Source organism: Lagopus muta, chromosome 16 (assembly GCF_023343835.1).
Source record: "Lagopus muta isolate bLagMut1 chromosome 16, bLagMut1 primary, whole genome shotgun sequence".
In the NCBI taxonomy this organism is placed as follows: Eukaryota; Metazoa; Chordata; class Aves; order Galliformes; family Phasianidae; genus Lagopus; species Lagopus muta.
This window is the reverse complement of record NC_064448.1, coordinates 10,230,239-10,241,870: the sequence shown is the minus strand read 5'-3', so window position 1 is coordinate 10,241,870 and position 11,632 is coordinate 10,230,239. Positions and strand designations below refer to the sequence as shown.

The 11,632-nt window shown below is 61.8% G+C and overlaps 1 protein-coding gene across 2 annotated transcripts; it reads right to left on the bottom strand.

The window, feature by feature from the left end:
- Positions 1-1,780: 1,780 nt before the first annotated feature.
- Positions 1,781-11,439, bottom strand: SNTA1 (syntrophin alpha 1). 2 transcript variants are annotated; one of them, XM_048963547.1, is made up of 8 exons: positions 11,325-11,439; positions 8,588-8,773; positions 4,846-5,035; positions 4,559-4,766; positions 4,364-4,494; positions 2,925-3,121; positions 2,657-2,844; positions 1,781-2,498 (listed from the first exon to the last, which is right to left on the bottom strand). In XM_048963547.1, exons 1-8 carry the CDS (start codon positions 11,389-11,391, stop codon positions 2,406-2,408), a joined length of 1,260 nt encoding a protein of 419 aa, XP_048819504.1. In that variant the 5' UTR covers positions 11,392-11,439; the 3' UTR covers positions 1,781-2,405. The 2 variants fall into 2 exon arrangements, with proteins under 2 accessions (XP_048819504.1, XP_048819503.1); XM_048963546.1 differs by lacking the exon at positions 11,325-11,439 and adding an exon at positions 10,487-10,822.
- Between the last annotated feature and the right edge of the window lie 193 nt (positions 11,440-11,632).

The window sequence follows — 11,632 nt, the reverse complement described above, 5'->3', positions numbered from 1 at the left end:
GGGCTGCAGGGTGGGAAGGGACCCTGCACACACTGTGTGCTCAGCACTCTGGCAAGAAGGGCTGATAAACAAAAAAGCTCCAGCACAAACAGCAGGCAGTGCAATGGGATGGGATGGGATGGGATGGGATGGGATGGGATGGGATGGGATGGGATGGGATGGAGTGGGATGGGATGGGATGGGATGGGATGGGATGGAGTGGGATGGGATGGGGTGGGATGGAGTGGGGTGGGATGGGATGGGGTGGGATGGGGTGGGATGGGGTGGGATGGGATGGGATGGGGTGGGATGGGATGGGATGGGATGGGATGGGATGGGGTGGGGTGGGATGGGATGGGATGGGATGGGATGGGATTGGATGGGGTGGGGTGGGATGGGATGGGGTGGGATGGGATGGGGTGGGATGGAGTGGGGTGGGATGGGATGGGGTGGGATGGGGTGGGATGGGGTGGGATGGGATGGGATGGGGTGGGATGGGATGGGATGGGATGGGATGGGATGGGATGGGATGGGATGGGATGGGGTGGGGTGGGATGGGGTGGGGTGGGATGGGATGGAGTGGGATGGGGTGGGATGGGATGGGATGGGGTGGGATGGGGTGGGATGGGGTGGGATGGGGTGGGATGGGATGGGATGGGATGGGATGGGATGGGATGGGATGGGATGGGATTGGATGGGGTGGGGTGGGATGGGATGGGGTGGGATGGGATGGGATGGGTGGGATGGGGTGGGATGGGGTGGGATGGGATGGGATGGGGTGGGATGGGGTGGGATGGGGTGGGATGGGGTGGGGTGGGATGGGATGGGATGGGATGGGATGGGGTGGGAGGGGATGGGATGGGGTGGGATGGGATGGGATGGGATGGGATGGGATGGGATGGGATGGGATGGGGTGGGAGGGGATGGGATGGGGTGGGATGGGATGGGATGGGGTGGGATGGGATATAGGCCTGGCTGCTGGCTGATAGGGGCCAGCACACGCATGCTTTGGCAAATGAGTTCTTTGATCCCCGCTCCCTGCAGCGCACTGTCTGTGAGGAAGTTTTCATTTGGGCTCTCCAGTGTGAGAACCAGTTGTAAATATCAGCACAAAACACTCCGATTTAAGCGTTGGGCTGCCTTGTTTGATTATGGCTCTGAAAGGTCAGCGCTGACTAATGAGGAGCACGAGCAGGGGGGAGCAGGAAGCCTCCTCTGCTTCCATTTGCCATCCATTTCCCTGCTCTCACTCCACCACCCCATTGACCTCTGCTCCTCGAGTCCTGCTGGTGCCATACAGCCTCAGCCACGCCGCACTGCCAGGGCCAGAAGGGGCTGGGAAAAATCCCCAACCCATCACCAGCACTGAACACAAAAAATCCAAGGAAGCAGAGGTCCATCTCCAAACAGAAAGCTTGTTCTGCCGCTATGGAGTGGGATGGCAGTTTGTGGGAGATCTGCTCAGGACTGGGAGCGATTCCCTCTTTTATCGGTGTGAACCCAATGGCTGCAGGGCAGAAAGGGAAGGGAAACGGCAGCAACAGTTTTTTTCCTCGCGCAGACGCACTTTTGATCATAGAAAAATGCACCACCTGTTTCTGAACCGTGGCACTGATTTGACAGTGACGTAGTTGGGGGTTTTGTTTCTTTTTTCTTCTTTTGGAAATCCAGTTTGCACAGGACAGCACTGTGCCATACAACGCAGGGTCTGCTCACCTGCATCCTGCCCCATCAAGAGCCCACGTGGAGCCCACATCCCCCCCTCCCACTTGTCCCAGTGGAAGTCGCCCAGAGTCAATGCTGGGTGTGAGCTGCGAGTTTATTTGACCAAAATCAGACAAGAAGAGGCATTTCCATGCAGAAACTTTTGGTTTGTGACACGTTTCCCAGCAGCCACCTGGCAGCCCTCCCCCCAGAACCAAGAAATAAAACGATGCAGAGTTGGCAAAGTCAAACAAAGCACCCAACCATCCCAAAGAAAAGCAGCTCCTGTCGCACGCTGCGACACGGAACGATTTGGCAAATTGTGCTGATCTGCAGCTCCTGTCCATCCGGCCCCCAGAGCTGTGCTGTGCTGTGCTGGGGGCAGGCAGACCCCAATGCCTGTGCTGGGGGACTCGGGTGGACGAGTGCTGCCCCATCAGCATCTGCACCGGGGGTGATATAAATATAAAACTTCCATACAAATGGGTTCTTTGTACAGAAAATATCATCTCAAGGCACTCGAGCGGTGTCCACGGGGCTGCTCTGACCGAGCGCTGCAAGGAGGGATGGAGGCACGGGGCCATCAGGCACTGCCACCCTCAGGATGGCACCGGGATGGCATCACCCTGCGGGGGGCTGCGTCCCAACCGGGGGGCTTCGGGCTGGAGGTGGCCTGAAGGGAGGTGCATAGATGTGGTGGGGGCCGGGACCCCGCTCTGGATTCACGCCAGCAGCCCCAGCCGGGTCACCTTGGCCGAAAGGAAGGAGTGGATGATGAACACGATGGTTTTGGGGCAGGAGTGAAGGTCCAATTGCTGCAAGAGAGGAGCAGAGGGACGTTTGCAGTGAGAATTGTCGAGGAGCGGGCGGCTTTGTGCTGGCGGAGGGGAGGGATCTGGAGGAGCTGCAGGGGACGAGGAACCCCCCAAAGTCCCCTCAGCCTCCCGGGGGCCGTAGGGTGGCGCCCACTCACGATCTCTCCCTCGGGGCCTCCGAAATCCAGGTAGAGCATCTTGGTGCCGTCGTCCGAGGACATCTGCAGCTTTTCGAAGGGCTGTTGGAGCAGCACGGTCCTGCTGAGCCCCGGCTCCGTGGCGGAGATGGTGAAGCCTTTGTCGATGTGGATGGACAGGATGCACTCCTGCCCTTTCCAGGTGCACGCTGCGGACGGGGACGCGCTCAGCACGGCGATGCGAGCGCACCGCTCCACCCATGGCCCCGCCGGGACCCCAACCCCGTACCTGCGGACACCTCCTGAGCGAGCTCGGCGGCGCCGTGGGTGCCGTCCACCAGCAGGCGAGTCCAGAGCGCCAGCTCTCGGGGGCTTTCCAGGCTGAAGAGGTGGCTCTGCACTCCCAGCCGCGTGCCGGCCCGCAGCGCGAACGCCAGCTCCGCTTCCAGCAGCGCCGAACCCTTGGCGGGCCCCGAGTGCACCAACCTGCGGCACGGCGCTCAGCACCGCGTGGCCGCCAGGGGGCGCCGCAACACCGCCCGTGGGACCCGCCGCGCCCGCGCACCGCGCGCGCCCCCGCGCCGAGAGCGGCTGCCGCTGCCGTATTCTAAGTTCTGCCGGGACGGCGGGACACCGACACCGTTCCCAGCAACCTGCCACCACCCCACGGACGCTGCCGCTATCTCCAGGGTCCTGACACAACTCGCAGACACTGCCAACGCTCTAGGACGCCGCTGTCCCCCCGGGGCTCCGCCACCCCGCATGGACATCACCACTGCTCCTGGGACACCAACGCTGCCCTGCAGCACTGCTTCCAGCTCGGGATACCACCGCCTCTGGGACGCCACCACCACCCCAGGACACCAGTACCACAGCCCACAACCACCATCCCTGGATGCTACCACCAGCCAGGATGCTGCCACCTGTCCTAGACTCTGCCAGCACCCCAGAATATCACCACCCCTGGGACACCAACACCATCACCTGGGACACCACCACCACCCCTGGGACACCACCACCACCCCTGGGACACCAACACCATCATCTGGGACACCACCACCACCCCTGGGACACCACCACCACCCCTGGGGCTTTACCACAACCCACGCACCCTGCCACCACCCTTGGCACTGCCACCATCCCCAGAGCACAGCCAATAACCCTTGAATGCTACCAGTGACCCCTGAGGCTCTGCCACCACCACCCCAGGTTTTGGCATCAGTCCTAGGAAGGAAATCCCAGGGGCACTGCTATCATCCACCAAGTTGTGCCACCACCCCTAGACTCTGCCACCAGTGCTGGGGTCCTGCAGTCAACCCCGGACACCGCCACCACTCCCAGGCACTGCCACCACTTTCAGGACACCATCACCACGCTGCAACACCACCACTGCCCCTGGACATCACCACCATCCTTGGACATCATCACCATCCCTAGGACACCAACAGCCCCACACAGTACTGCCACCACTCCCAGACGCTGCCAGCCCCCCAAGACACCAACACCACCCCTACGGTGCCACTGCCACTCTTGCACACCAAAACCATCCTTGGACACTGCCAGCACTCCTAGACACTGCCGCCACATCTGGGACACCGCCACCACCCCAAGGACACCACTGCCATTATCCTGAGGCCCTGCTACCCCATTAGGACACCAGCACCACCCACAGCCACCACCAGTACCCCAGGCCACCACCACCACCCCCCATCCCTCTGGCAGCCCTACCTGGTGGCAATGAGTGGGTAGCTGTGCACCGGTTTGCCCAGCGCATCACGGCTCTGCGGCAGGCTGCCATACAGCAGCAGCTCCTTCTCGGTGAGCACAGCCAGCAGGTTCCTGGTGCCGGCACCGGGCAGCTGCAAGGGGAAGGGGTCAGGGACGGAGGGGACACCAGACAGGGGACAGCGGGGCTGCAGGTACCTGCTCAGTCAGCCAGCCCACGTGCTTGACCTCCCTGCCGCTCACTGTGCCAGCGCCCGCCAGCTGCGCCCGCAGCTCATCCTTCACCCGCGGCAGCAGCGCGCCCGCAGCGCTCTGGATGGCCCCGAGCCACGACTGTGCCGTGGCCTCGTCCTTCGCCCGTAGGAACAGAGCCACGCGCCCATCCGCCGAGCACACCTCCAGGTACCTGCAGCGACACGGCCCCGTTTGGATCCCCGCTGCCCCCCACGCGGCCGCCCCGTCCCCGCAGCGCGGTGCAGCCCTACCTGTGCTCGGGGTCAGCAGGGAGGCACTTGCGGGACACGTAGCACATCCGCAGCGGCACCGCGCGGCTCTCGCGGGGCGGCAGCACGGGGGACGAGTGCTTCTGCGGGGCGGCAGGAGAGGGGTCCCAGCTGACCGTCGGCCCCGCCGCCGAGTTCTTGAAGTAAGGTGAGATCTCCTTCATGTACTTCACTGCAAGAGAAGAGCCGGGGTATGGCATGGCGTGGCCACAGCCTGCCTGCGGCACCCGCACCTCCTGCAGCCATCAGCCCAACATCGCCCACAGTGCTGCTGTGGGATCTCTGCAGAACCCCACATCTGCCCCCCATTTGGGGCATGCTGCCACGCACCAGAGAGCTGAGCTGGCCAAAACTATCCTTTTTCCTCTTTTTTTTTTTTTTTTCTAACGTGCCTTGGGTCACAGCTCCCATTCCAGCCCTGACCCCATTGGCTGGGATGGCACATGGAGCCAGGGGCGGGGAACGGGCAGGAGGCCCAGGCCAAAATTACACAGTCCAAACTGTGCTGGTACAGCTGGTCCCACAGCCAAGCGGGAACAAAGCAGTAATAGCTCTGAAATACCATGGCTTGGCCCCAGGAAAAGCCTGGAGCTGCGTGCACGCAGCTCACATAACCCACCCTGCCTGGTGAGCTACGAAGCAGGGGTGAGAAACCAGTGCTCAGGACCTGGCGAGTCAGGAGCAAACCTCAAAGTGGTCCCTAGGGCTTGGGAAAGAGGAGAGAAGTGATGGGGAACTGTTGGGGCCTTCCAGACACAGCTGCAGAATGGGGCCAGGGGTCTCGGGGCTCACACAAGCCAAGACTGAGCAGGGCGGTGCGCTGCAGGGACTGTGCTGCTCAAAAGGGCTTTCCTCGGGTAGCTGCTGGGAAAGGACCAGGGCACAGACATGTGCCTGCCACCCACCTCGTGCCTGCTGGTATAAATAGCGGCCGTGCTGCCACAGGCATGCGAGCTGTGCTGCCCGGGCAGCACTCCCAGCAGGGGGGACCCATCACTACCCAGTGCCTGGCAGCTCACTGCATTTCACAAGTCAGCATTCAGCTGCAGGCACTCAACCCTTGCCAAAGGCCATTTGCAGGGAACAGTGCTCTAGGGCACAGGGACACACTGCTTGCCATGCCCCCAGCCCCCCCTCCTAACTCACAGTAACTGCAGCATTCCTGCACCACCTGTCCTAAGTGTCACCTCAGGGCAGTGGGACACCACCAGCATCGGCTGCGCAATGGCTGGAGCACATCATGGCAGCAGGAGAAGGGTAGGAGAAGGGCCAATGGCTGCCGTGCCAGGAGAAATCCCCAGAGCCACGCAGGGGATGGGATGCAAGGCACTGCCCTGGGGTGTCACTGGAGGCCCCCTCAGTGCACACATGTGTGCAGAGCCCAGTCCCTGGAGGTGTTCAAGGCCAGGTTGGATGGGGCCCTGGGCAGCCTGGGCTGGTATTAAATGGGGAGGTTGGTGGCCCTGCCTGTGGCAGGGGGTTGGAGCTTGGTGATCCTTGGGGTCCCTTCCAACCCTTTCCTTTCTGTGAGCCGGTGCTGCATGAAACATGGGCACGTGGCCACCAGCTCCGGCATTCATTGTGCAGGATGTCCTGGTGCACCCCAAAAATCCCAGGTGTGGTCTTGAGATCATAGCACTCATCTCAAAGCATCTCTAAGACAGCACAGCTGGGTCACTAAATTTGCACTTTCTGCAAGTTTTCTGCCCAGAGTGTGCCAAGACAAGAGGCTCTGATCCTCCTTCCAGAGGGCATGGAGCACATCAGCATATCAGACCTGGTGCTCCCACTGTGGTCTGACCACAGCATCTCCCACAATACATCCTAATGCTCAGATCACAGCTCAGGGCTCACCCTGCACAGCTCCACAGGCTCACAGACAGGAGGGCAGCCCCAGTGCCACAGGGACACCAACTGCTGAGCCTCTTTGCACCAGCATGCAAATCCCAGTCCCAAAACCAGCTACTGAGATCTCCTGTCCCTTCAGCCCTGTGTTACTTTCTCCAGTGTCTGCTGAGCCCAGCAGTGCTTTGTAACTCTGGATACAAAGTTGATGCATAAATAAATTTAAAAAAAAAAAGGGGAAAAATAAGGTCAGGCAGAGCTGCCTCTCCCCATATAACACTGTAATATAAATACCGTCACACTCCTGCAGATAGCAGTGAGCAGCTTGGCACAGAGCAGTGCTGGCAGGGCACACCGGGAGCCTCTGCATGTCACCTCACCCAGGAATGCCAGCATTGCAGGGCCAGGCTTTGGCTCTGGGGCTCAGCATGGGGGAAGTACCCCAATTCACTGCCCCCACCAGCCAGGAGCGTGCAAACCGATGGTTTCTCAGCGACAGCACGGTCAGGGCTCTGTTTCTGTCTGGCACAGCGCTCGTGAGCCACTCTAAAAGGGCTCCAGTTCCAAACACAGTCTTTGCTGGGGAGGAGAAAGGTGGTGAACATATGCTGGCTGTGCTAAATAACTGCATGGTGATATTTATGGTGAAGAGAACGGATGTCAGAGTTAACCAGGGAGTGCCCAGGGGCTGCGGTTTGCCCTCATCCCCTGTCAATGCCAGCCCAACATAACCAAGCTCTGTGCCAGGCTGGGGCACACAGAACAGCACAGGGCTGACCCAGAGCTGCAGGGACAGGGGTCAGCAGGGGACAGGCAGCCCCACATGGAGTCCAGGTGTGGGGCTCCAGGAGGGAGCGTGGTCAGGAGTAAAGGGCACCTGCTGGATGCTAAAGTCACCATGTCACTTGTCACTGAGCCTTGGAGCAAGCCCAAGGACAAGATTGGAGCAGGGCTGTCCCCAGCTCAGTGTAAAGCAGTGCCATATCCCCAGGCTCTGCCTCATGGGAAATGGAGGGGAAGTGGAGGTGACGATGAGATGGAGATGCCATGCACACATCATTGAACCATAAAGGTTAGAAAAGACCTCTAAGATCATCCACTCCAACCCCAACCTATCCCACCATGCCCAGTGACCAGTCCCTCAGTGCCACATCTCCACAGCTCTTAAATACCTCAGGAACGGTTACTCTACCTCCACCCCGGGCAGCTTTTTCCAATGCCTCACCACTCTTCTGGAGAAGAAATGTTTCCTAATATCCAACCTGACTGGGGGAATAAGGCTGCAGGAGAGTGATTACATCACTACAACATAACCCAGAACATGACAGTGGGAGTCAGCCTGGCTCTCCTCTGAAGCCCAGCCCCGCTCCTGCAGAGGAGGAGGAGGAAGGTCAGAGGGAGAAGTGGTTCTCTCAAGGAAGGGCAGCTCAGCACCACCTCCTGCAGCACCTCCAGCAGAAGGGAAGCCCGTGCCAAAGTAAAGGATGAAAAGAAAATAACAGAGAGAGGGTGGTCTGAGCGCGGCGGCCGCGGGGAGGAATTTTGCAGACTCCCAAAGAAAGAGGCTCTTGTATTTCTCTTTGGTCAGAAAAAAAATAAATCAGCCCCTATCTGCACCCGGCAGCTGTGCAGAGCAGCACATTCCTCAGGCTGCAGCGTGGTTCTGTGGCTCCCAGGAGAGGAGGAACCCAGAGCAGAAAAGGGCTGAGCACAGCGAAAATCAGAAATCTGGAGATGACACAACTGGGGGAAGGCGAGGGAGAGCTCCAGCTGAGGAGGAGGATTTAAATGGAAGTTCTGGGAAAAGCAGAGCCCGGGAGCAGAGGACATGAGGGTACCCGCAGGGTGTACATAAGCAGGGCACCCCGCTGCCCCCTACCTTCCAGCACCACCTCTTTGCCCGTCTTCTTCAGCGCCTGCACCGCCTCGTCGTGCGTGGCCTCGGACAGGTCGGTGCCATTCACAGACAGGATGGCATCTCCCACGTACAGCGCCTCGGTCTGATCTGCTGCCAGTCCCTTGAAGATCTTGGAGATGAGGATGGGCATCTTGTTCTCCCGGCCACCTGCGGGCAGAAGGGGCACCGAGCAGTTAGGGGACACTGAGCAATTAGGGGCACGCTGGCTGCTCGGGGCTGAGTGCAGCCCCCAGCCCTGTAACAAGCACATGCAGTGCCCAAATACTTCAGGGCTGTATGGCAGATGCATGTAAGTGCTTCAAAAAGCCATCTGAGTGGCTGCAGATTTCCTCGCAGAGCAAACACACACCCTGACCGCCTCCCCATCACTTCTGGCAGGAAACCGTGTCACTATTTGCATTATTAATTGCGTGTGCTGAACCGCCCTCCCTGCTCTCAGGACCCCGCGGTCTCAACGGGGCAGCAGCCGAGTGCTGGAGAGGCAAAAGAGCCACAGAGCGGCTGCCCAGCCGCAGGGCTATCTGCTCCCCACTCCTCTCTGGCTCCATTCGGGCTGCTCCCCACTCTTCAGCCCACCGGGACATCTCTCAAGGCCTCCGGGCAGCTCGGAGAGATCAATTTGCACGTTAACTTTTGAACCCGTAGGAGACGCCAGCAGCTCCGCCTGGCGCTGCCCGCACTCAGCGCTGGGACAGCGTGTGCCGGGCACCCCCTCGCTCCCCCCCACTCCCCACCCACGGGCTGGGACAGGCAGCGTGACACCGCCCGGCGCTGCGCCCGCCGTGCCGCAGGCTTTGCCCCGCTCAGATTTCTGCAGAGCCTCTCCGGGAGCTGAGGGCTCCTCCGGCTATCAGCTGTCAGAGGCCCCCGCGGGGGCTGCTGCTGGCTGCCGAGCCCGGCCTGGAAGCAGCGCCTCGCAGCCACCCATTCTGGGCTGCGTGCGTGGAAAGGGAACCGTTGCCCGGAGCACGGTGCGGTACACCGAGCCTGCAGGAAAGAGATGCTAACCCTAACCCTAATCATCGTAACCCTGCAGGGCTGGCTGAAGCACCAGAAACCCCGAGCAAAGCAGCGCCTGGCGTTAGGATGCAGCTGTAATACCCCAACCAGAAGGATCTGCTTTACGTTCTGTCCCACGGGCCGTGGTCAGGAGCTGGCTGGCAGGGGGGAACCCGTCCCTCCATGCCTCCACACCCCCGCAGGGACAGCAGGGTTTGGCTACGAGCTGAGGGCTGCGTTTAAAGGGAAATGCTCGCCCCCCTGCAAAGCAGCAGGCACAAGGCAGCCCAGTGCTGCCCGCACGCCCGCAGCTCCCCGTTTGGATCGCGGCTCCTTGGTTTCCACCTACGTCACTGCAAAAATAAAGTTTAGCTGAACCAAGTAACGTTTCTCCTTTCCTGGGAGAGCCGCGGAGCCGGCAGAGCTTCGCAGCTCAGGGTTGCTTACAAGGGAGATTTGCACTTCCCAAAAGCGCTGCCGAGCTCCAGCACCCAGAACCCCACCAGCAGTGAGGTCTCACCCCGGACTCCGCACGGAGACCCGCACCCCACAGACCGCCCCACCCCACGTCCGGCAAAGAGCGCGGTGAAGGCTGAGCCCGATGCGGCCACGTCAGAAAACGGCAGCCCCCCGCCCCCACCTCGTAAAAGTTCCCGGCCCGAAGTTCCCGCAAAGTCCCCAGGAGGGGGGCGAGGGCGGCCGGGGACACTGGACGGGGGCAGAGCGCTGCGTTCGGGGCGGCCCGGAGGGGACATCGCACCGGGGTCACGCAGGACGCAAGGACACGCGGGCGGAGCGCTCCGGTCGCAGAAAGGCAGCGCGGGTCCCACCTGCAGCCCCCTCCCGAAGCCCCCCCCTCACCTTTAATGCTGATGCCGAGCCCCCCCACGTCCTGTTTGACGACGCGCACCGTACGCCTGATGTTGGCGAGCGCCTCGGGCACGCCGGAGCTCTGCTCCCCTCCGTTCAGCTGAGCCGCCGGCGGCTCCCCGTGCCCGGGACCGTCGGCGGGGTTGACGCTCAGCGTGTCGTCGCTCAGGGTGAGGAGGACGCGGAGCCACTGCCCGCCGGGGCCGCGCAGCTCCAGCAGCCCGCTGCGCGCCCCGCGCCTGCCCGCCGCCATCTTCCGCGCATGCCGAGCCCGGCCCCGTCGCTCCGGCACCTCCGCTCCGCGCTGCCCCTCGCCCGCCCGGCGGAGCTCCGCGCCCCGCGCACCGCCCCCGGCCCGGCCCACGCCCGCCCCGTCGGGGCAGCGCCGCGCTGCGGGGTTCCGCGCCCGTGGAAGGGACGGGGAGAGCCGGGAGGGGCGCGGCGAGGTCTGGCCGCCCGCACTCACAGCCGCCCGGCTGTGGGCACCGCGGGGCGGCCGTGTGAAGGAGGGACACCGCGGGGCTCGTCGGGGCGCAGCGGTGTCCGTGCCGAGAACCGGGTGCCGCGAGAGCTTTGGGCGTGCCGCGGGGGACCCGAGTAACTGCTTTCGTGGAAGCGAGCGGCGCTGTCAGGCAAACCCGAAAGTCACTCGAAGCGGACTCCGGACTTTTTACGGAAAATTGCGATGATGAAAAGCGAGGGCGGCTTTTGAGGGCGGCGGGGGGCGGCCCCAGGAGCTCTCCCGCAGACGTCCCGCGACGTCGATGCCCCAAAGATGGGCGCAGACAACAGCAGGGAGGATTTTTGGAGACATTCAAAACAGTCTTGCCTTTCTCTTTCCCTGTCCTGCTTCTTGAAAACAGGAACGGTGTTTGTTTCCTTTGGCAGATCCGCATTTCCTCCTGCAACCGAGTGGCAGCAATTAGGGATGAAAAATACCTCTGGGTACATCCCTTGTGTCCCTTCGGGCAGCTCCAGAGCCCTGGGGTGGGGCTGCAGGTCCCCAAACCGCAGGCTCTGCAAAAGCAGCCTTAAAGGAATTGAATCCCATTTGCCCACAAGGGCACAAGGGGGGGGGTGGGGGAGTACAGGGAGGGGGCTGCAGCCCTCCCCAGCCACACACAGAGGCAGCGGCGC

Excerpts from the sequence above, each read along its gene's own strand:
- SNTA1 (XM_048963546.1), bottom strand. The coding sequence starts at position 10,748 with ATGGCGGCGGGCAGGCGCGGGGCGCGCAGCGGGCTGCTGGAGCTGCGC. Across the intron at positions 8,774-10,486 it reads GCTCGGCATCAGCATTAAAG|GTGGCCGGGAGAACAAGATG; the intron begins GTGAGGGGGGGG and ends TTCTGCCCGCAG. Across the intron at positions 2,845-2,924 it reads CGCTCAGGAGGTGTCCGCAG|CGTGCACCTGGAAAGGGCAG; the intron begins GTACGGGGTTGG and ends CCCCGTCCGCAG.